The following is a 24,134-nucleotide window of genomic DNA, read 5'->3' on the forward strand; positions in this document are numbered from 1 at the left end:
ACTATACTAATTTATAGCTTCAAGTGGTAATCTTACATTGCTACCGTAGCGTGGCCCACCTGAGTTTTGGACAAAGCTGATTTTTCTCACGTGTGTATCAACTGATTAACGGGCTGGATTTCAAACAACTGCCAGGGTGGGCCACAGCTGTTGCACGCGCTTCTGAAACGGCAGAGGAATCTGGTGCAAACAAACCTCTATGTTGGGGAATGGTGTAATACTCTGCCTGCGTAGTACCCTTGATACACAACCACTCAGAAATAGTACACGTGGCATATAATAACTCAAAGTAACCGATTAAATTGTGGAACCCACTATATCTAAGTCACAGTCCCGAAATCAGACCCGATAAACAATCCTGATCCTTGATCCATTGACAGTTCTTTGTTGTAGAAGACCATTCGATTTTTCATTATCAACCGTCCAATAAATGTCCACCATTCTGAAAATAATATAATAAAACAAGCATAATTTTTTCCTTAATGGAGAGATTAACATTAACCAATTTCAATTTCATGAAAGAAATTTCTGTTTAATTTCTAAGTGCTTGCGTGTCATCCTACATCCTCTTCCAGTGTATTAAAGAACTTCCTCAGCTAGCTTTCCCCTCTTATATACGTATGTGCTTGGCTTTCTTCGTTACTTCTGTATCAGTTCTCTCTCCCTCTCTCTCTCTCTCTCTCTCTCCCCCGATGGCAAACGATCATCAACACAAGCCTGTAACAGGATACCCCGCAGCGCAATCTAGCTATCCGCCGCACATAAGCGGCACCGCCTACCCTTATCCTGCGCCACCCCCGGCCCCTTACTACCCTACAAACCCTTATCCTCCACCCCCGCCTCAGTACGATCCCCGCCGCGCGCTCTTCCTCCGCCGTCTGATCGCGGCCGCCATTGCCGTCTTCATCATAATCGGCGCCATTATTTTCATCTTCTGGCTCGTCCTCCGTCCACGCCTCCCCGAATTCACCGTCCGTTCCGTCTCGGTCTCTCGCTTCAACATCTCTTCGTCCCAGCTCACCGCCAACTGGGATATCTCCCTCTCCGCCCTCAACACCAACACCAAGATGGCAATATACTACGATCGCGTTGAGGCGTCTGTATTCTACGGTTCTGATCTCCTCTCCGAGACAACCCTCGCGCCATTCTACCAGGGGAAGCGGAATCTCACCACTGTGCGGGCCACGCTCGCTGCGGTGTCAGAGTACGTCCGTGATGGCGTGGTGCGGGACTTGTCAGAGGACCGCGCCCGTCGGGGGTCTGTGAATTTCCACGTTAAGCTGCTTGCCTGGGTGCGGTTCCGGTCTGGGGCATGGCGGACGAGGCGGCACCTCTTGCGGGTCTTCTGTGAGGATGTGAGGGTTGGGTTGCCATCAGCTGCGAGGGTGGGCACATTGGTGGGCCAACCGAGGGAGTGCGAGGTCGATCTCTGAACAGGTTTTCATAGTCCTGTTTCGCCTCTGCTATTACTGTGAATTTCTTTTTCTCTTCTCTTTTTAGAGATTGTCAGGTTATGGATGGCAAATTTGTAATTTCTGTCATTGGGATAATGGGTGATGATATGGTGATGTTGATAATATGATTTCAGGGTTACGTTGATTACTTCGCTTATACCTATTCTGTGCAATTGTGGAAATCTTTGTTGTGGTTGTGTTTGATGGGTTGGTTTTGCACTTTAATCTTTTTCATAGCAAGGAAGGGATTTGATATTCTTTTCCTTCTTTTTCTCCCCACTTTAGCATGGTTATGTTGATAACATGATTCGAGGTTATTTGGGATGCATTTTCTTAAGTTATTTGTGTAATGTAGTTATGAAAACTTGGTGAGTCAACTAGGAACTTGATTAAGTTGACTCGGATTGGCCAAAAAGCTAGCTGGTTCATACAATAGATCAATCCTATACAAACACTAGGCTGAGTTTTTAACAACTTGGCCAAGTTGTGCATTGACTAGGCAAATCCACTTGTGCATTGACTAGGCAAATCCACCTGCTGAGTTTCCAAAACTCAGTTTGAGTCGATTCTGTTCAAGAAGTTGCTAAAATCAAGAGTAATCCTTCTTGTAGGAAAATTCTTGATATTGCCTTAATAGCCCATGAATGCATTGACTCCAGGCATAAACAAAGAAAAAGTGGGTTAGTGTGCAAGCTTGACATCGAAAAGGCTTATGATCATGTTGATTGGAAATTCTTAGTTTTACATGCTTAAACGATTGGGATGCAGTAGTACATGAAGAGGTTGGATACATTCTTGTGTTCGATCTCCTTCTTTCTCTATATTGATTAATGGGTCGCCAAATGGGTTCTTCAGAGCATCTCGCAGTATTAGGCAGGGTGATCCATAATCTCTGTATTTATTTGTGGTGATTGGGGAAGCCTTCATTAGGACGCTTCATCGGGCTGAGAAAATGGGTTTGATTATCGTGTTTCAAGTTGTGGAATTGGGAGTGCAAGTTAGTCATCTTCAGTGCGCAGATGACATGATTTTTTTTTTTTTTTTTTGCGATGTTGACAGAACGTCGGTTGACAACCTTCGGAAGATAGTTCTGTGCTTTGAAGCGGTCTTGGGCCTAAATGTCAATGTCTTTAAAGCCGAAATGTTAGGGATTTATGTTCAACAAGAAGAATTAGTGCAGTTGGCTAAAGCTTTCGAATGCAAGAGTGGGTCTTTCCCATCCACATATCTCGGATTGTCACTTTGTATAGGAAAGCCAGCGAAACATCTTTGCAATAAGGGTGATTGAAAGGGCAAAGAGAAAATTGTCTTCGTGGAAGCATCAATATTTGTCTTTGGGAGGTCGCTTACTTCTTAACAAAGCGGCTTTGTCCAACATGCCTATTTACTTCATGTCCCCTTTTAAGCGTCCTAAACCAGTTCTGGAAAGGCTTGACAAGATGAGAAAAGACTTCCTATGGAAAGGGTCCAATGATAAAAGAAAATTTAACTTACTCAAGTGGGAAGACGTTTGCAAGCCGCTTAAGGAGGGATGGATCGGTCTTAAAGATCTGAATGTTATGAATGTGGCTCTTCTTGATAAATGGCGTTGGAGGTTCAGGATGGAAGTGGGAAAATTATGGAAAGAAATCCTTGTCTCTAAATACAACACCCAGGTTGGAGATTGGAGTGTAAAATCTTCTTCTATATGCTACTATATAGCATATCCGGTGTGTGGAAAGCAATAATGTCTACTGAATATCTATTTCACGCTGGATACACTATCTCTTGGAAGGGGAAACCACATCCATTTTTGGACAGATGTGTGGTGTGGAGATTGTTCACTGCAAGACTTGTTTCCAAGATTAGCTAGTCTCACCATAAACAAGTATATTCTTGTGGACCGACGTTATTCTTTCTGCATCGGAAAGGTCATTTAGTCTCCCTCATGCTGGAGAAATCTTGCTGACGATGAAGTAGAGGAGTTTATTTCTCTATTGAATCATCTAGCCCCATATGCTTCTATGCCTCTTTGGGAAGACTCAAGTGGTTTGGAAAGGCACTAGCTCAGGTGTCTTTTCGGTGCTCTATTTTTACAGCTTAATCTCTAAGCTGGCTAGCCCAACTTCCTTGGGCTCCTTCAAGAGTCACGGCTTTTGTTTGGCTGATGGGAAGAAAGAGGATTCTTACCATTGACAACCTCCAAAAGTGGTCTTTTATCATTTCAATCATTTGTTTAATGTGTATGACAGAAGCGGAGTCAATTGACCATCTATTCATTCATTGTCCCTTCCCCCGTAAAGTGTGGGATCATTTCCTCTGATTTCATATTTCTTGGGTGATGCTGAATTCGGTAGATCATTTGCTGTGGGCTTCGCTTGGGGGTGTAGTGGGCAAATCTCAAAAATCTTTGTGGTGGCTGGTCATTATGGGAAATTTTTGGTTCATTTGGAAAGACTGCAATAGCCTTTGCTTTCAGAGCAAGAAGTCTTCAATTGATAAGGTTATTCATTCTGTGGTTAGTGTTGTTACGGAGTGGGCTCCTTATGTTAAAGCAGCTAAGATTGCTGACCTTTCTTTCCTGTTGTAGCCTGTGTTGCGTTGTATTCTTTTCCTGCCTGTAGTGATGTTTAATAAATTATCAGTTATCTTTCAAAAAAAAAAAAGTGTACAATTTCTCCTTCCATTTTTGATAATGTTTCTAAGATTTCCATTTTATTGATCAATATCCTGAATTGGATTTTTACACCCATTTACTTCCAAATCATTATAATATGTTTTTCTCCATCTTTCCAAATCACAATATTCTCCGTGTTAAGCTCGAAACTTCTTTTTCTCACAACATTCAAAGCTAGGTTGGTCAAAGAGTTGCGGTTCAACACAAAACTACACTTTTTAAAAGGTAAAAATGAAAAATCTACACATGAATTGTGAAATTTTATTTTCCATTGTGTTGATTGTTAATTCCTTTTTCTTTTTACATTGATTTTGTGGTACGTGTTCGTCCAAAGAAGTGGTGGTCATGTTCTTGCGCATTTTTTTCAACGTGAATACGCACGCAATGAATTTTCTTCAAGCCCCACACTAGCCTCCTGTATTTCAAATAGATTCTTTTGTGGGTAAGGGTCCAAGCTTTGGCCACTGCTCCCATGCAAAAAGCAAGGGCCAAGTTTCTGTATCTTTGACAGACATGGGAATTTGATATTGATCCAAAACTGTACCCTTAGAGTTAGATCCAAACTATTTATCAGGTTTTCTCCTGGAGGTTAGGTTCATATGGCGTAAAAATAAGAAACTATTAGATGATCATGATCTTTCAGTCAAAGGAGATTTTCTTGTATCATTATCATCCTCATCATCAAAGCCTTTACCCCAAGTAACTGGGGTCAACTCTATGAATCCTATTCCGCCATTCAACTTTACCACAGACCATTTTCTCAGTTAAACCAATTAGGGTTTTATTGTCCTATGAGTTATGTCATGAGGTTGTTTCTAATATCAATTTCCATTTCTACTCTGGTTTTGCTGTAAAAACAACTTTCTTTTATCAACATTCTATTTGTTTATGCAGATAATATACCCCAGGGGGTTTATTTATTTATTTTGGATGCTTAAATTGGTTACAAATTGATAGGGACTTGGAGTTTCATGGTAAATCGTTTTTGCAAGTAAATTTCTACATTACTTTCTTGACTTTGTTTAATTAATCAAACAAAATATATCCTATGATTTCCCAACAGATCTTAGCGTTCTTAATATAGACAAATCCCAACAACGTTTTTACTTTCAAATTTGACTTTGTTTAATTAATCAAACAAAATAGATCTTGTGATTTCCCAACAGATCTTAGCATTCCTAACATAGACAACTCTCAACGACGTTTTTCTTCCTCCAATTCTCCTCTCTCTTTAATATCTAGTTTTTGAATATTCCCGGAGGATATTATCCACTTCTGATTCCTGTTTCCCGAGTACCTCTCTTTTCTGCACACAATATTTTCTTTAAGCATTTTAAGCTTCTAGAATAGCTTTAAACATGCATAACCTTCTACTACAAAGGAGGACCACCATCCCTTCATCATATGAAAGCTCTTCACTTGAAGCCACACTAACTTAAACATGAAAGGTCTATGGTGCCAATTTTCTTCGTCGTCAACGTCTAAGATAACCAGGCAGAGATTAGAGATCGATCTCGAAAGACCCCTTTGTTGAACCCATAAACCTTTCCACCCAAAGAGAAGGCACCAAAAACCTGTCAAGTTTAAGACATAACAACCCTCTCTCTCTCTCTCTCTCTCTCTCTCTCTCTTTCTCTCTCTCTCTGTCTCTTTTAAATTTTTTTTAAAGGCAACAAACAGGAAATTCATTAAAGGAAAAGAGGATACAGAGAAAAGAAAACAGAAAAAAACAACACGTGAAAAGAAAGGCGAAACTGCTGAGATAGCAGAGACGCCCTGGATATCCATAACAACCCTCTCTTGACCATTAAACCATGTAAATTTAACATCAACATCAGGATATCTACAAGCTCGTTCCTGGATATCCAAGTTGAGAAGCCCCTCATGCTTCATGTTATCCCATTCAACATTTTAGCAGTCGTTGATATGTGTTTTGTACTTTGCCAAGACAAACTCAAACACATATGCTAAATAGTTTTTTTTTTTTTGTTTAAATAACGAAGAGAATATATTAAGAAGAAAAGAAAAAATACAAGGAGGACTGCTGAGATAGCAGACATAAAGCAAACTAAGCACCTAGAAAAGCTAGATCATAGTCTTTAAGACCCAAAATATTGTAAACCCATTTAAACATCAACATTTTGGCAAAGGATCCCACATCTTTCGCAGTAGTCTGAACGTCATTGAAGCATCTATCATTCCTTTCTTTCCAAACAGCCCACCAAATTGCAACGATTGCCATTCTCCATATTCTCGTTTGCACTTTACCAAGCTTATAACCCTACCAAGCTGCTAAGAAGGAGGATATTGAATAAGGGCTGCACCCAACAATATTAAATTTAGTCCAGAAGTCCCGCCAAATCTGGGTTATAAAAGGGCAATGAACGAAGAGATGATCGACAGTCTCCTCACTACGCATACAACAGAGGCATATATTAACGATCTGCATCCCACGTTTTCTGAGGTTATCGATAGTAAGGATCCGATTCATAGCTGTGAGCCACCCAAAGCAAATATATTTTGGGGGGGCTGGATACTTCCAGATAAAAGGGCAAGCTCGCACTGAGATGGAAGGGGTGGGGGCCAGTACCCAATATAAGGATTTAACTGAAAGGATCATGGACCTGTGACGCAACCACTTCAGCTTATCAGGAGAAGATAGGTCTAGATTCGCTGAAGAGAGATCATGGAGCAGTTGCACGTATTCATTAGCCTCACGGTCTTGAAGATTCCTATGACAATTAATTTCCCAGACCCTGGTAGTTCCCCCTTGAGAGTAATGTGCTGCAACCGAGCCCTCTTTGTTCACTGCTATACGATAAATAGATGGAAATTTAGTTTTCAGGGTACAGTCTCCAAGCCACTGATCTTCCCAAAATTTGATAGACGACCCATTACCCGGAACAAAGCCTATATTAGCAATAACTGCTGATTTATGACGATGAATACCTTTCCACACGTAAGAGGCCCTGTATATAGAAGTGTCCTTGGTCCACCATCCACCTGGAGACTGGCCATATTTTCCTTTGACAAGGATATTCCACAAAGCTTCAGGTTCATTGCCCAGACGCCAAACGCACTTGCCCAGCATCGCAGAATTCATGATTTTGAGGTTTTTGATATTTGTTCCCCCATTCTTAAAGTGGCTACACACTTTCGCCCATTCCATAAGATGAAATTTGTTATGGATATCCTTACCGCACCAAAGGAAATTACGTCTAAGCACATCAATGCGTTTCAAAATAACAGACGGACATCTGGATAAGGACATGAAGTAGAGCGGGAGATTAGACATTGATGCCTTAATGAGAGTGATCCTTCCTCCAAACGAAAGATAGCGGCATTGCTAGGTAGCTAGTTTCTTATGAATTTTGGCAATTATTTTATCCCACATCTCAATCGGGGGCGGACCCAGCACTAGGGGAAGACCCACAAACGTTGTTGGGAAGGACCCAGATGAGCAACCCAAATTATCTGCTAAAACTGAAAGCTCCTGGTCCAAAACATTAACACCATAAAGTTTTGATTTGGACAAATTGATTTTCATACCTGAAACTGCCTCAAAACATCTTAGGGTCGTGAGAAGATTGTTAACAGATTCTTCATCTGCCCTAATCATGATCAACATATCATCTGCAAATTGAATGTGGGAAATGGGGGAAAGCTCGTCCGAGATCGAGATACCATTGAAGAGCCCATCATTCTGCCCACTAATAATCATCTGCGACAACGCCTCACCGATCAGAAGAAAGAGGAGGGGAGAGGGGATCACCTTGGTGTAAGCCTCGCGATCCTTGAAAGAAGCCTTTAGGAGTCCCATTAAGAAGAATGGAAAAATGCGCCGACTGAACACAAGACCCAATCCATCTATACCATTTAACCCCAAAGCCCATACGAATGAGCATATATTGCAGGAATTCCCAGTCAACATGGTCGTATGCCTTTTCTACATCCAATTTATAGAAGAGAGTCCTCGTCCCTGATCTATGACATGAGTGCAAACATTCGTTAACGATTAGTGCACCATCAATAATTTGTCTCCCTTCGATAAATGCATTTTGATGATAGGAGCTAAGGCCTCCCATAACTGCTGAGAGGCGGGAAGACAGGATTTTGGCCAGAATTTTATAAGGACCACCAATAAGGCTGATAGGCTTGAAGTCTGAAAGCGAGGAGGCACCAGGAACTTTAGGAATCATAGTTATGAAAGTAGCACCGAAACTTTTCGATAAAATCCCACTTTTGTGGAACTCGTTGAGAAAAGCCATGAAATCATCTGCTAAATAGTTTGTGCCTATCCAGAGAGGCTCCAAGGAGTCTGTGCCTACATTTCCACCCTCTGCACTTCTTCTACAGTAGCAATTTTCTGCTTTGAAAGGCAGAAAGCTTGTGTGCCAGTTAGCATAACACTGCACATACTTGCCAGACACAGGCGCAGACTAGCAACATTATAGATGCTAGCCTTTGAGCCAGTTGCTTGGTTTTCAAGATCTAATGGAATGAAGCCTTTGGGCCAGTTGCTTGGTCTTATGGAGCTCACTCGATAGTTGCGGCCTTTGTTTGGCCGATGGGGAGAAAAAGAATGTTAAAGTTCAACAATCTTCAAAAGAGATCCTTGATCCTCCCTAACATTTGTATTATGTGTGTGGGTGAAGCAGTAATGATTGATCACCTCTTTTTGCCCCTTCGCTCAAAAGGCTTGGGAGTGCTTCCTATGCACCTTCAACTTGTTCTAGGTGATGCCAAAGTTGGTTGAAGATCTGTTATGGGCAGGGGGGAAGAAGGAAAGGCGGTGTGGCGGCTGGTTATTCTGGTGGGGTTTTGGATGATATGGGGGGATCGGAATTGCCGATTCTTTCAAAATAGGGGTTCTTATGTGGAAGAGGTTGTGAAGAAGGCTAAGATTGATGTGGTGGGATGGGCTTCCAATGTGGAGTCAGTGAATACTGCTAATATTCTCTCTCTCTCTCTCTCTCTCTCTCTCTCTCTCTATCTCCCTTTTCTTTTTCTCTCCTCAGTTTCCAGAGTTTGGGTTGTATTCTTTTCACACTTAGCTTTTGCTTTGGCTGGTCTTTTTAATAAAATCTTGTTATCTTAAAATAAAAAAAGTGCTTTCTCTTGTCCAATGAGAGGGTGACATGTTGGCTTAATATCTCAATCTTTTTGGTGAGAATGTAAGCTCTTAAATGCTATAAATATCCCCCAAAGCCTCATTTGGAATGACTCTTTGATTTTTGACTTCATTTCTTCCGTCGAGACTTTAGATACCGACCCTCTCCTCCTAAGCTGAGGGGAGCCCCACAAGGCTGAACACTCCCATTCCCACCTGTGAAGGGTCTGCGCATGTGTAGCTGACCTCTTAGGGGAAGTCTCCTTGCTCATGGGGCAGACCTTTCAGGGAATACTCTGCGCTTAGGTGCATAGCTGTTCACCGGCATTTATAATTGGCACAGTGCATTGTAGCCATTGTTCCTAGAACAACAAACGATATGAACAGAAGCTGTTCCTTGTCATTTTATCATTCACACACACATGCACAGAGACCTTTACGCGACTGACAAAAGTCAAGCTTAGCCTTGGAACCTTGGTACTACATAAAGCCTCAACCCCGGCAAATGCTTGCTAGACATAGACCTTAAGGGGGCGTTTGGTGCATGCTATTAGATGGGATTAGGTGGGATGGAATTGCATTTGGTCCCGTGCCAATTCCACTCAATGTTAGCAAGTTGTGTAGGTCCCACCATGATGTGTGGGCTATGTCCACACCGTCCACCCATTTTTCAAGATCATTTTAGAGCATGGACCAAAAAATCAGGTAGATCTAAAGCTCAAGTGGACCCCACCATAGAAAGCAGCGGGGATTGAATACCTACTGTTGAAAACTTCTTTGGGGCCACATAAGTTTTGGATCTGCCTCATTTTTAGGCCCATGCCATAAAATGAGGTTACAAAACAGATGAACGGTTTGGATATAACACATATGTTTTGTTCTCAATAGTTTTAAATGATGGTGGGTATATCCATTCAATGTACCACCGTATTACAAACATAGCATGGAATTAAGCTTATCCCATGGTAACAGGGGACAATCTCTGCCATATGTAATAATTACGTCTTTTTAATCCCATCCCACCTAATCCTTCCCAATACCATGCGCCAAACACCCCCTAAGCGCTGGGTGCTACGCCTACGGTCTCCATTACCAAATGACTGGCGCTAGTTCTGATTTGCTGGCATCCTTTGCCACATTCATATCCTCTAGCATGCTAGAACATAACAATGTTGGAATTCTTAGACCCAACTGCAACAATGTTGTAAGATACTGTTTGATGGGGTAATGGTAGCTTGTTGCGAAATAGGACATGTACGCCACATGGCTGAATGGCCATATGAAGCTTATGCCTCTCTGGATCTGTGACATACGGTTTACGCTAGTATCCTGATGCCTAGATGCCAAACTCTTCAGGATCCTTGAGCCACCGAAATACTCCAGCCTGATTGACAATCAGGATACTCTGAAGATGAAGGACGTTAGGTTAGGATTTCATGCATCATTTGCATATTTTCTATACAGTATCATGTACATGCTAGCTTCCTTGGTTTTCTCCTTTTTAATCGAGGGTTTACCGGTATGGTTGTGATTAAGGGCTTGTGCTATCCCACAGCCCGGAACATATTGTTCCCAAAATTAATAAAAGCCTTTTGACAATGCATTTTTTGTGTGCAAGTGTTTTTCTCATTGATGTAATAAACTGACTAAATTGAAATTCTAGCAGTCAAAAGACAATTTTTGTACATAGCAGGTGAGTGATTCACTGGATAAATCCATCTAAACTTTCTAGCTGGGCCGTCTAATGATCTGTGGGGTCTACATCTCATCAGAAGTCATCCAGAGCTGAAATCATCACCAATTTGATTCTAATTATTTGTCTAAGTCCACCCTAAAGAGGGTTGTCTACAGTTTTTTTTTAAATAAAATTAAAAACTAAAGATATATTAGACCTGGTTAAAATTTTGAGATAGGCTGAATCACCTGATTGACTCGTCCGAGTCTTGACTGATTGGTTAACTGAGCTTTGATTCTTGATAGGTTGAATTTTTCTTTTAATTTCTTTCTAGGTTGCTAGTTGCTACTTGTAAAAGGGATTCAAGATTTTCTTTTTCCTTTTTTGGATTTTATTGCTCTGGCATTAATTAAAAAATGCTCCACTACCGTCAGGGGGTTTTGCATTTTATGGGTTGTGGCATACTCATGGTGGATGAGAGTTGATTGCTTCGATAAATGGTTGCTCTCTCCCTGTCTCTCTATATTGTTCAAAATTCAAATTGGTCATGGATGATAGTGTATGTCAAAGTTGATCTAGTTGTTGTCTGTGCTAGTGTTCGAAATATCGGTATCACGTTACGTATCACACTCTTGGGATACGGATACGTATTGGTTATCACATGGGATATATCGGTTGTATCGCGTAATGTATCGTTGTTGTTGGAAACATTGGAAATTGGTCGACTTTTTCAATGAAACTTCAGTGATTTTTAAAAAAGACATCAATACACACTTATAAATCAAAACATTGCAACAAACAAAGGCACATAATGGGTTTTCTTTATATGGGGTCCTAAGCTATGCACTGTTTAACTAAATTGATGCAAGTACATTAAAAGTTTATTTATATAATTTATAAATGTAAGAAGACGTGTGGAAACACAAGCAATACATTCAAAAGCAAAAAGAAGAATCACTAGATCAGGTTACATACATGTTTGATTTTATGTTTGGACATAAAGATTGCAACCAATTTGCGAGAAATTGGGAAATTTTTTATTTTTTTCAATTTTCCACAACTTAGTCATTCTTCTCCAAATCTCGAAATCGAAGTTCCCAATCCATGATTTTTTATGCAAAACAGGAAAAATCATAGATTTGTAACAATTTGACACTGATTTAACATAATTTACAGAAAAAAAATGATCAAAAATAAAAAGTGCTCACCGAATCGAACATGTGGGATATATCCCATTACTTGTGCGTTTCGTATTGCACAGGAGGGGATACAAGATATATCGTGCGATATATCGGCCGATATTGTCGATATTTAAAACACTGGTCTGTGCTACTTCCAAAACTGGGTCTAGAACTGTTTATGCTTGATTTTAGCTGTCCATATCCACTATAATGAGTGCTCTAGTACTGTCACTTATACATAATTCTTTCTGCAAGTGATAATTAAAAAAAATTCTTGTCATGATTAGGAAACTTGCATAGGTGGAAATCACCATCTGAGACTGATCATTTGTGGAGCCACCAAAACTAGAAGGCTGCATTACCACATGCAAAAACCTACAGCTCAAGATTGGCCAGTTGTTTGGTTCGCTTGTGCTGAGAGTTCAGTTCAATGGACTAGATTAGACTTTTCACCCACTGATTGTTAATGTTTAATTAGGTTAGCATGTATGATTATGGATTGCTTCTAGGTATATATGATGACCATCTTATGCCCCATAAAAGTATGTATGCTGCTCATGTCATAATATGTACCTACGATATATATATAAGTTTAAAAAATTATTTGAATTTATCTTATTTCCAGACATTCTCGCAGGAATAAGAGTTCCACTGAAAAATAAGAGAGTATTTTTGTGCCTAAACTATTCAAAGACTCTGTTAGAAGGTGGTCATTTATCATGTTGTTTGCCGTGAAGGTCTTCTAGTCAGTTACACACCCATAACAGGTTCCCTAGGGCCCTGTATTGGCTGAAAACTTTTCTTTGCCCATTTTTATTTTTATTTTTTGAAAAAGATTATCTGGAAAATAGGAAAAATGTAAAACACTTGAATCTATGTTTCTTCATGCTTCTAACATGCAGTCAATGGTGTATCATACCATTCTTGGATAAGAAATGTCGTTTTCCAGCTTGACCTGTTGAAAGTCAACCAGATAGGTCCTAATTGAACACATCAAATATGCTTTGTTAGATTATAGTCCATTATATTGAAATACAACAAAAAGGAGAAAAAAAAAAGCAAAGATAATTTCCTCCCTTTTCTTTTATTTTTGAAAGATAACGATAAATTTATTAAAGAAACGCCGAAGTGAAAGAATACACGCCCCACAACACAACAAGCTCAAAAAGGCAAGGAAGTCAAAACTTCCTTAACATGCACCGCCCAATCGAACACAATCCTTTTAATTCTATAAATCACTACGTCCTCCCCTTCTATGATATTCTGGTGGTGTTGAAGAGGGCGTTGTAGATATGAACCTATAGAGGGTTTTAACTGAGAATTTGCTTGATTTACTCCTCGGCCATGCTATGCTATCATTTAAAAGAGGTTATGGAGAAACTGAATCCAGAAGCTTTAATAGAGATAAAAATTCTTCCAACTCAGGATCCGACATGTTCCCATGGCAAGGGGGATACCAAACCAAATTCTCTCTAGCCCTAGTGTAGCAATCCACCACCCGCACATGCCTATCTGACATTAGCCTAGCAAGTTTGGGGAACATGTCTTGTAGTGGCTAAGAGCCACACCAAACGTCCACCCAGAATCTGATGCGAGAGCTGATCCAACTTTGAAAGAGATGCCCCTGTTCACCAGATTATGCATTCCCATGATTACTTTCCATATACCTGAGGCTTTATAAGCGGAAGAGGTCTTAACAAACCAACCTCCCTCCTGCACCCCATACTTGGTTGCGATCGAGTTTCTCCATAATTTCCTATCAACTCCGAATCTCTAAATCCACTTTCCAAGCAAGGCCGAATTCATGAAATGTATAGGCTTTATACCTGCCCGGAACAATTCTTCAGTGTCTAAGTGCACGCCAAGCATCCGTGACTTTGCCGCATTTATCTTTAACCTCGAGACTGCCTCAAAGCACACTAGAATCTTCCTCAAGTTCCGAACATAATCCTCCCTTGCCTCACAAAAAAGGAGTGTATCGTCTACATATTGAAGATGGGATATGCTACCCGTCATGTTCTGCAACTGAAAACCTGAGAATAGACCATTTTCCTCACATTTCTTGAGCATCCTGCTAAGAGCCTCAACCACCACCACAAATAGATATGGCGATGGAGGATCGGCCCGACGGAGACCATGAGAACTTCTGAAGTATCCTTTAGGAGACCCATTTACTAGAATGGAGAAGGAGGCCGACTACATGCAGGCTTTGATCCATCCCCTCCACTTGATGCCACATCCCATCCTCCCTAGCATGTAATCCAAGAAGTTACAATCAACATGGTCATACGCCTTCTCAATGTCTAATTTACAAACTAGACCACGTTTCTTCTCCCTGAAGATAGAATCAACACATTCATGCACGATTAAGAAAGTATCCATAATTTGTGTTCCCAGCACAAAAGCCCCTTGATTTTTAAATATCACTTTGGAGATGCACTCCCTAAACCTAGAAGCCAAGATTTTTGCCATAATCTTGTATGGGCCCCCGATTAGACTAATCGGCCTAAAATCTCAAAGTTCCTTGGCTCCCTTATTTATTTATTTATTTATATTAGGGCAATGAAGGTTGCCCTAAGATCTGATGACATATGACTGCTTTACGGAAATTCCACCACAAAATCCGTGATGTCCTTCCCCACTATGTGCCAAAACTTCTAAAAAAAGTTATAGTAAAGCCGTTCGGTCCGGGAGATTTCTCCCCACGTATTTGCAGCAAATCCGCATTTGCAGCAGGTAGTTGATGAAACAGAAGTCCATGTAGTTTCAGCCTCCCCCAATTGACCTTAGGGAGCAAATTCCGATAAAAAGAGACGACAACGTCGCATATTTGCTCCTTGGAAGTAAAGATTCTTGTCAATTACGAGCCTAGATATCCTGTTAGAACGAGCCCTGACATTGCAATGCTATGGAAGAAATGGGTATTTTTATCTCATTTTAGTCAAACTGCACGCGATCTTTGGCGCCATCTGATTTCTTATTCTCTTTCCTTGCCCGCATATCTATTTCAAATCCAACTCATGAATCTCTTCAGCTATCTTATCGAACTCCTCTCTTTTAACTAAAACCTCAACCTTCCAAATTTTTATCTTCTCTTTTAGCATTTTCAACTTTCTAGCTAATCTAAATCCTGTGAAACCTTCAACTGAGAATGCCATCCACCAATCTACTACTAGGTCTCGAAAACCATCAACTTCCATCCATGCCATTTCGAATATAAAAGGTTTGGGGCCCCAATCTTCTTCATCTATGTTCAAAATAATAGGGCGATGATCGGATACAATTTTCGGCAACCCCTTCCGCGTGACTAAAGGATATTTATCTAACCAGGAAGGTGAGACCAGGAATCTGTCCAGACGCGATAGAGCATTGGTCTCTTGATCGTTCAACTAGGTAAACTTGGCACCCCCTAAGGGCAAGTCCACCAGTTTGTGACGCCCGACCCACGTCGAGAACGATGTCATGCCTTTTGACATATTTCCTTCTCCAAATTTTTCGTGAGGAAAGTAGACCGCATTGAAGTCCCGACCGATGCACCAAAGGGTGGTCCATTAGTATCTTATCTTGTCCAGCTCCCAAAATTGTTGCCGGAGATTATACACACTAGGGCCATAGACCTCAGTGAAGAACCACCGAAATCCCGAGGCAACCTCACAGAACAAGTCCGAAACAGGAAAAACCCCAATGAACTGGTCAATCTTTCTTAACTTAGCATAATTCTAGCCCGCATAGATACCCCCAGAAGAGCCTGTAGCATTCAATACCTACCCATTCCTTTTGACTTCATCCCCCACAGGGAGTTGAACATACCTCTATCAAACCGTTGGAGCTTGGTTTCTTGAAACACAATGACTTCAACCTTCGTTTTCTTGCATACCATACCTTCTTGATCTGGGCCGTTTTGGTCGAGTTCCCCAGACCACAAACATTTTAAGATAAAATTAACATGGGTCACCTCTTTTGCTTGATCTCACCCTCTTCCCTCCTGAGATTCTAGCCATGGAGTTGTAATTTACAGAGCATTCAAGGCTAAGAAGCTCCCTCTAGCCTTTTAAGGGTTTTCTTAGTTTTAAGTTGATTTGCTTCCTGAAAGTACTGAGATGCCCTGTCTTGTGCAAATAGGAAGAAAGCTTGCATGTCTTCATCTGTCGCCCCATAGGACATCCCTACCATCCCTTTTACCCTCTCCAATATGTCTTTAACCCACCTCTTTTGCTCCATCGAAAAGCTTCCTGTCGGCTCCCGGGGATCATGAAATGCCTGTTTCGAAATAAGGCCCTGACCCAGCTTTTCCACGCATAAGGGTGCAATGTCCAGAGTTTCCTCGAACCTCTCCACGTCAACCAGTTCCCCTAAACTGTCTAGATTGCTGATAACTGAGGAGTCTTCTCCTTCTGAAATAACTTGACTAGCTTGAGCGTACTCTGTGCTCTCCTGCCTCTCCACCTCTTATGATAAAAGAGAATTCCTCCGGTTTCCCTGATCCCGCATTAAGATGTGTACCCCGCATTCTTTTTTGTCTTCTCTACAAACGATTTTTGTCGTCGAAAGTTGAAGTGGAATCCCTTTAGATACCTCTTAAATCCGTAGTTTCATAAAACCTATCTCTGTAAGGCTCCCACATGTGCTGATCTCCAAGCCATGCGAGAGAGGAATTAGAACTTGCACGTGATAGTGACTAGAAACCTCACGTGCCACTTCCACTGAAGCTCAAGAAGCACCGTTCGAAGGCTCCTCCAACATTGACCTGTTGTTATGAGGAGAAAAGAAGCCTTAGCTTCTGGTTCAAACCGAGGCTGTATTAAGACTACACGTGTTGATTTCCGAAGCTTGAGCCTAGGAGAGAACGCCATCTAGGATCGATTTAGGCTTGGTGTCCAAATGTGACTTCAAAATATCGTTCGGTTGTGAGCGTAACTCGCTTGAAGCTCCTGAGGGATACTCTACACGCGTCTCAACGAAAGGAGCTTCTACGCCATCGACCTTCCCTTTGCATATTGTAACCAGACATGTGTCTGATCCCAGACTCGGTGCTCCAGCGTAACACCAACTTTGAACTCCCTCCACAATTGCAACTCCCCTTTGCCTAGCATCATTCGACTCTTTCTCCCTCAATCTCCAAAGGTCTCCACATCTAGGTAGGGCGACGTCTTTGTCCGCCCTTTAGATGGGCATGATAACTTTCCTTTCCCTCACGAATGCAGAAATGAAGTTCGGAAGCACGTCTCCCTTCCTTCGAACCTGAACCCTGATAACCCCCATCTCCTCCCCTAGCCTTGTCTTGGGATCCACTTTCACGAGTTGTCCCAAGCACAAGGCTGCTGCGCTGAAAAAATCTTCCACCCACAATTTTAATGGCACCGCCTAAATCAGGACCCAAATGTCTTCTTTCTCAAAGAGAGAGAACTCTTTCCATATAGCAATTTGAATTATTGGGCCATCCTTGTGTCAAACTCCTGCCATCAGAATCGGATCACGATTGAACCCTAGACTAAATCAGATCCAAAGTTCATTGTACCCAATGGGTTTGATGTACGCTTCCAGCTTCATCCGGCAACACTTGTCTAGCCAATGTTCTAATTTGAGAGATGGAGGCTCCTTTTACCACCGCTACAACTGAACTTTGTAAAGACTCCCATGAATGGTTAATGACGTCCTGGCTTATTCGCACCACCTTCTCCTTGCCTACCTTGTGAGCACTCCTTTTTCCAAAGCATTTTCAGCCATCCCCTGCTCTAACTTTGTCTCCTCTGACTGTTTCGGGGGTTCCAACTTACCAGCGAACACCTTGTTGTAGGATAACGTCCCCTTCCCAATTGGAGCTTTGTATTTCACGAGTGTCTAGGGGCATGGTGGCGCTTCTATTCCCACACGCAACAGTTGCTTGTCCTTGAAAGTATTCTCCAACTCCCTGTTTTTGAGCTCCAGTCCAAATCTTGCTATTTGAACCAGCAGTTTGACCCCACCGAAGCTTTCCCCAAGTAGCATCTGCACTGCCCGTCCTAGCTCCTCCTTTGAGCTCATCCAAATGAAGGCAAATCCCTGGGAGGCGTTATTATGTATGTTTCTTGGCAAATCAACGTCCATAACAGTCCCCGCTCGATCGAAGACTCTTGAGAAGTTGATCGGTAGCCGACCCTCATGAAATCCTTGTATGAACAGTATTGGGTAAAACGATACATCAGCATGGAACCTTCCTTTTGTTGGTTGGTCTAACCTTGTTGGAGACGCTTCTTGCCAACCCTCTTCACTCGCCTCTTTAGCTCTCGCTCGTCAATCTTCGTTGTGAGTTTTCACCATTTTGGTTATCTGATTTGCGTTGGTCGTCGAGATGTTCATCTCTTTCTCCTTCGATCCAATCTGATCCCTCAATCTCCACTCTCTCCTTCATTGTTCCTGTTTCAATTCCTTTGAGGTGCATGATGTTCCGCAGAAGCAACTAGCACAAGGATTCAAGTCTCCACTTCATCTGATTTGCGTTGGTCATCGAGATTTTCCCCCTTCTCTGTTTTTTTTTTAAATTTTTCTCAAAATGTTTCTTTCCACTTCAATTCATTGAATATCACTCAAATCTTGTGTTCTGATCCTCAAAATAATCCTAAATCTAGTATAAAATGATTCTTTAAGCTTCTTCCATGGTTAAATGAAGAAACAAGTTAAAAACTAGAGAAAAGTCTTTTTCGGAATGGGCCCTTTATGGCCATATCAGTGCAAATATAGGGACTATCAACCTGTATTGGCTGATACCACCAATACGACCTCCTTTTCTTTTTCTTTCTTTCTTTTTCTTTTTGGAAATAAACTGGTTTCCTGCCATCATGTCACTAGGGTGGTAGATACGATTACAATACGCCCACATTATAACCAATTTTCAAAATCATGATACCCTCTCTCTCTCTCTCTCTCTCTCTCTCTCTCTCGCATTTAATCTTTAAGACACTTGTAGTTTCCTAAGCCAACCTTGGATATGGCCAACACATGCAATGTGGGTCACTTCTTTCTAGATGGCATAACCATAGTAGCTCCCATCCTTCATACTTTCTTATGCCATTGTTTGTTTGGAGCATTGGTATCTAAATCACTCAATGTATTCTCAAACTATGAATCAGTTAGAGCGTTCTAATTTGCTGTTTGAAGCAAGGTGTCCCGTATCGGTATCGGTTTGCGTAATGGTGCCCTTCGAAACCGATACGGATACGGGGGCGTAATGGCCCGTAACGGCGCAAAAATTTTTTTTGGTAAAAAAAATATGGATTAAATCCGGAATATTCTAAGCATTCCAAATATGCATTCATTTATAAATTGGAACATGTTTATGGTGGTGCAACGGTCCACTCTTTGGTGAGAAGTTGTATCCGACTGTCTAATGAATTTATGAACTAGATAACCTGAATTTGACTACAAAATTCATATATTTAATTTTCTAACTATCTACTATCAATGATAGATATATTAGAATGAATGTAATATGAAAATATCTTACATTAGGTGTTTGCAATTATTTTTGAGGAATTTCTCGAACATACCTATGCATGTGACTGTGATTCCTGTTCATGACCTGTCATCCTCAAGTCAAGAATATTAAAAAAAATAAAAATTAGTAGTGTCTGATATACTCCCCTACAACTTGATTAAGGATTACTTGATTGGTTGTCAGGGGAGCTATTTTAAATACAAGTTCGGCAGTGTCAAGTGTGTGCTTGGCTTCTTACAATAATACTGCTGTGGCCTGTGAGCTGTCTGCTGCAAATACTTACCTTAATACAAATATATACTCATAATCACAACTCACCACCAAAATGAAAATCTGCTTTTTTGTGGTTGCTCGACCTCCACATCATCGTCATCCTCACCATCAGGCTGAGGCTGTCCAATAGGTGTAGGTGCTGCATATTCATAATATCCAGTGCCAGAAGGAAATATTAGATCAACGAAACCAGAGGATGACTGATCTTGACTGGGCAACGACTTTGACCCTGAGTAAGGATATCCACCAGTGCCCGTTAAATAGCCATACTGGTGCCCATACTCAAGCTGTTGAGAATCTTGAGATTGAGAGTACGTCTGCTGTGATGAGTAACTTGGATTTGGATCTGGATATCTATAATCATATGGATATTGATCGGGAGGACTACTCCAACATGAATGTGATGGAACAGGCTCAGTATAACCACCATAATCATAATCCAATTGACCATAAGAATATCCATTATAATAACCAAGACCATGAGCCTGCTGATGTTCCGGACCTCTCGGACCCGGTGCACCACTAGATGTACCCTCCTGCTGGCTGTATCGTGACTCGGTACACTCATAAGTCTGACCTCGTGTACTACCTCATCGATGTTCATCGGCATCGCGATCTGTAGATGGTTGTATAGGGCGTTGAGCAACACTAGAAGTGTCAACACCATGGGCAGGGGGGTCATCGTCACCATCATCCGACACGGTTATGCTACCACTGTTCGTACTCTTTTGTTGATCTTGAGCCGTACCCGTACTTGGCATAAACGCTGCTCCTCTTACTGGGTCCAACACATCTGCACGACTCTCTTGTTGCGCTCTACGTATTTCTGGGTCATCAATTTTCAATTTTTCAATATCTTCTTCAATTTGCTTTTCCCCTGTTTCCAACCAAGGTAGAAGCGGGTCATCCTCATCATAAATATTGTCCAAGTTTATTGGATAGTAGTCTCCATCATTGACAGCTGTAATGCTCCTATGATGTTGTCGCATTCTTAGTTTTATATTGTAGTGCATGAAGATAAGTCTGTCTAATGTTCTAGTCTGCAATCTATTCCTATTCTTCAAATGAATAAGCGCAAAACAACTCCAATTCCTTTCATAGCTAGATGAAGATGTTGTCTGGCTTAAGACTTTTACTGCAATTTTTTGGAGAGCCTTCGTAATCTCTCTGAAATCAATCCACCATTCGGCCGGTTGCAACCTAGATACTGCATGCTGTGCAAGAGTATCTCCAAAGCTATCAAGGCGATTTCCAAATGTATCTAATTCATTCAAAGCTTTTATTTGCAGATCTAAGTCAGGCTCTAATCTCTTTATCACATTTTTTAGCCCGACACGAACTTCATCATCCTCAACAAATGATTGGGCATATCTATACCTAGGATTTAGATAATAATCTGCTGCATAAAGATCGTGATGGAGTTGTCTTGTCCATCTCCTGTCGATCATCCTTCAATAAGACTCTCAGCTTCTACAATCATATTGAATTGCTAACTTTGCCTTATCCATGACATCGTATAGGAAGCCCATGGTAGGTGCTTCGTCGGTTTCAACAAGACGGAGTACCCTCATTAGTGGCTCCATCACCTTTAGGATCGACTTGACCTTCTTCCAATATTTGTTGTCCCGTATGGTGTTCACAACTTCAACCGGTGTCCCTGATGTCTTCTGCCCATGTTTTGTGTTGAGTCGTTCTCGGGAAGCGAACATCTCACTTAACTGTCCCTTATTCTGGAATAAACTCTCTAATGCTATAAAGTTTGTTGTGAATCTAGTCGCCGCAGGCCTCAACAAATCTCGTCCTTTTGTGAACTTTCTCATTATTGCGACTACTTGATTATGGTTGTAAATAAACGTTATCACTTCTCTTGCCCTTTCGACCATTTCCTTAACATTCTTCTTCTTCCTAATATCTTCCAATATAAGATCAATACAATGGGCAGCACATGGTGACTAAAAAAGATGTTTTCTCTTATTCATCAACATGTCCTGCAAGCTTATATGATGCTTCATTATCTGACACAATCTGTACTATATTCTCCTCTCTAATCTCGTCCACAACTTTATCCATTAGTCCATTAATATAAGTAGAATTTTTTGTTACCTCTGAGGCATCAATTGACTTGTAGTATATAGTTCCTAAGTGGCAGTACACCATGAAGTTGGTCATGCTACGTCTGATTGGGCCAGTCCAACCATCACACATGATCGTGCATCCTCTGGCTTGCCATACAGGTTTAAAGGTAGCCACGTATGCTTTCACATCCGCATACTCTGCATCTGTCCATTTCCCCCTAATCTCCTTAGCCATGAGAGCTTTTATTCCTTCACCTGCTTCTGCTGCTGCATCATTTACCACCTGCCAATATGGAGAATTGGCCGCGTTAGGAGGTATGTTGGCATGTATAAATAACTTTACTGCTGCTCTACCTAATTTTTCAACGGAAGTTCTACTCCACATTTGTTTTATCTTCTTTTGTTTAGTTAATTTTTTCCTAAACAGGATTGGATCAATAGAGGGTCTCCTAGGCTCATTTACTTCTTCATCCAAACGTATAGGGGCATTACGTGAAGATGCCTGTCATCGGCTCCCAAACACGTCATAACCCATCAAACCTACCCCTCCACCCCCACCTGCAGAAGCAGTTGCACTTCCAGTTGCACTCCCACTCTCACTCCCACTGCCCCCCTTGTATCACGCACTGACCCATGCGTGCCAAACATGCGGCTACGTTCCTCTTCACGAGCTACATGGAAGCTCCCTCTCCTAACTATAGTTATTTCCCGATCTGAATTTTTGTTAGAATCAATAATATCTTCATTACGAACGCCCATATATTCAGGACCAAACACCTTCTGTCGAGCTGCATCCAAAAAATCATCTTTCTTCTTTTGTATAGCAGCACGTTTACCCTTCGACTCATCCAGACTAGCTTGCATTAAAAGCATTATCTCTTTTGGTACTCTAGTACATGCCGCAACTTGACCCTTTCGATGTGCCAAATGTTGTTTGAGACAGTTAATTCCACCAGTCACTATTCTATCACAATACTTGTACCTCATTTGGTGCCTAGTACCACCAACCCTCTCACAATATTACCATCCAATATCCTCACTCACTTGTTGATGGCTAGACATAGACATTTCTTTAGGTTTAGGTAGATACTAGATAATTAGATATGGATTAGATATGAGTATGACTATGAGTGTATGACCTATGTCAATAAAGATGACTTTATGTTCTAAGTTCTAACTAAAACCTAAGAAGCTCCAAAACCTGTCTAATATAAGCAAATAAAAACATAAAGTCACTAATTCGAAAATAGAAAGAAATATAAAATGACACCACAAATCTATAAAATGCACATTAACATGTTCTATTATGATTAACACATCATATTGTATGATTAGAACAACAAAACATACATTAAAAAAATGATTTTTCGAATTTAAAAAAAAAGGGCTATAATTTTTGCGTAAATAGAAAAAAATAGAAAGAAATATAAAATGACACCACAAATCTGTAAAATGCACATTAACATGTTCTACTATGATTAACACATCATATTGTATGATTAAAACAACAAAACATACATTAAAAAATGATTTTTCGAATTTAAAAAAAAAGGGCCATAATTATTGCGTAAATAGAAAAAAATATAAAATGACACCAAAAATCTGTAAAATGCACATTAACATGTTCTACTATGATTAACACATCATATTGTATGATTAAAACAGTAAAACATACATTAAAAAATGATTTTTCGAATTAAAAAAAAGGCCATAATTATTGCGTTAATAGAAAAAAATATAAAATGACGCCACAAATCTGTAAAATGCATATTAACATGTTCTACTATGATTAACATATAATATTGTATGATTAAAACAACAAAACATACATTAAAAAATGATTTTTTGAATTTTTTAAAAAAAGGCCATAATTATTGCGTAAAGAGAAAAAAATAGAAAAAAAATAAAATGACACTGCTAATATATAAAATGCACATTAACATGTTCTACTATGATTAACACATCTTATTGTGTGATTAAAACAACAAAATATACATTAAAAAATGATTTTTCGAATTTAAAAAAAAAGGGCCATAATTATTGCGTAAATAGAAAAAAATAGAAAAAAATAAAATGACACCACAAATCTGTAAAATGCACATTAACATGTTCTACTATGATTAACACATCATATTCTATGATTAAAACAACAAAATAATCATTAAAAAATGATTTTTCGAATTTAAAAAAAAAGGGCCAAAATTAATGCGTAAATAGAAAAAATATAAAAAAATAT

The 24,134-nt window shown here is 40.4% G+C and overlaps 1 protein-coding gene and 1 long non-coding RNA gene across 2 annotated transcripts; both read left to right on the forward strand.

Annotated features, from left to right (window-relative positions):
- The first annotated feature begins 634 nt into the window (after nucleotides 1-634).
- LOC131252528 (NDR1/HIN1-like protein 10) lies at nucleotides 635-1,611 on the forward strand. Its single transcript, XM_058253111.1, has one exon. The coding sequence runs from the start codon at nucleotides 693-695 to the stop codon at nucleotides 1,431-1,433; it is 741 nt and encodes a 246-aa protein (XP_058109094.1). The 5' UTR covers nucleotides 635-692; the 3' UTR covers nucleotides 1,434-1,611.
- Nucleotides 1,612-19,234: 17,623 nt separating this feature from the next.
- LOC131252534 (uncharacterized) lies at nucleotides 19,235-23,641 on the forward strand. The gene is made up of 2 exons (XR_009174515.1): nucleotides 19,235-19,610; nucleotides 23,317-23,641. It is a non-coding gene; the product is annotated as an uncharacterized LOC131252534 (long non-coding RNA).
- Nucleotides 23,642-24,134: the final 493 nt, after the last annotated feature.

The sequence above is a fragment of the Magnolia sinica genome, chromosome 1 (assembly GCF_029962835.1).
Source record: "Magnolia sinica isolate HGM2019 chromosome 1, MsV1, whole genome shotgun sequence".
In the NCBI taxonomy this organism is placed as follows: Eukaryota; Viridiplantae; Streptophyta; class Magnoliopsida; order Magnoliales; family Magnoliaceae; genus Magnolia; species Magnolia sinica.

Bases quoted from the DNA above. Each gene is read 5' to 3' on its own strand.
- LOC131252528 (XM_058253111.1), top strand. From the start codon at position 693: ATGGCAAACGATCATCAACACAAGCCTGTAACAGGATACCCCGCAGCG.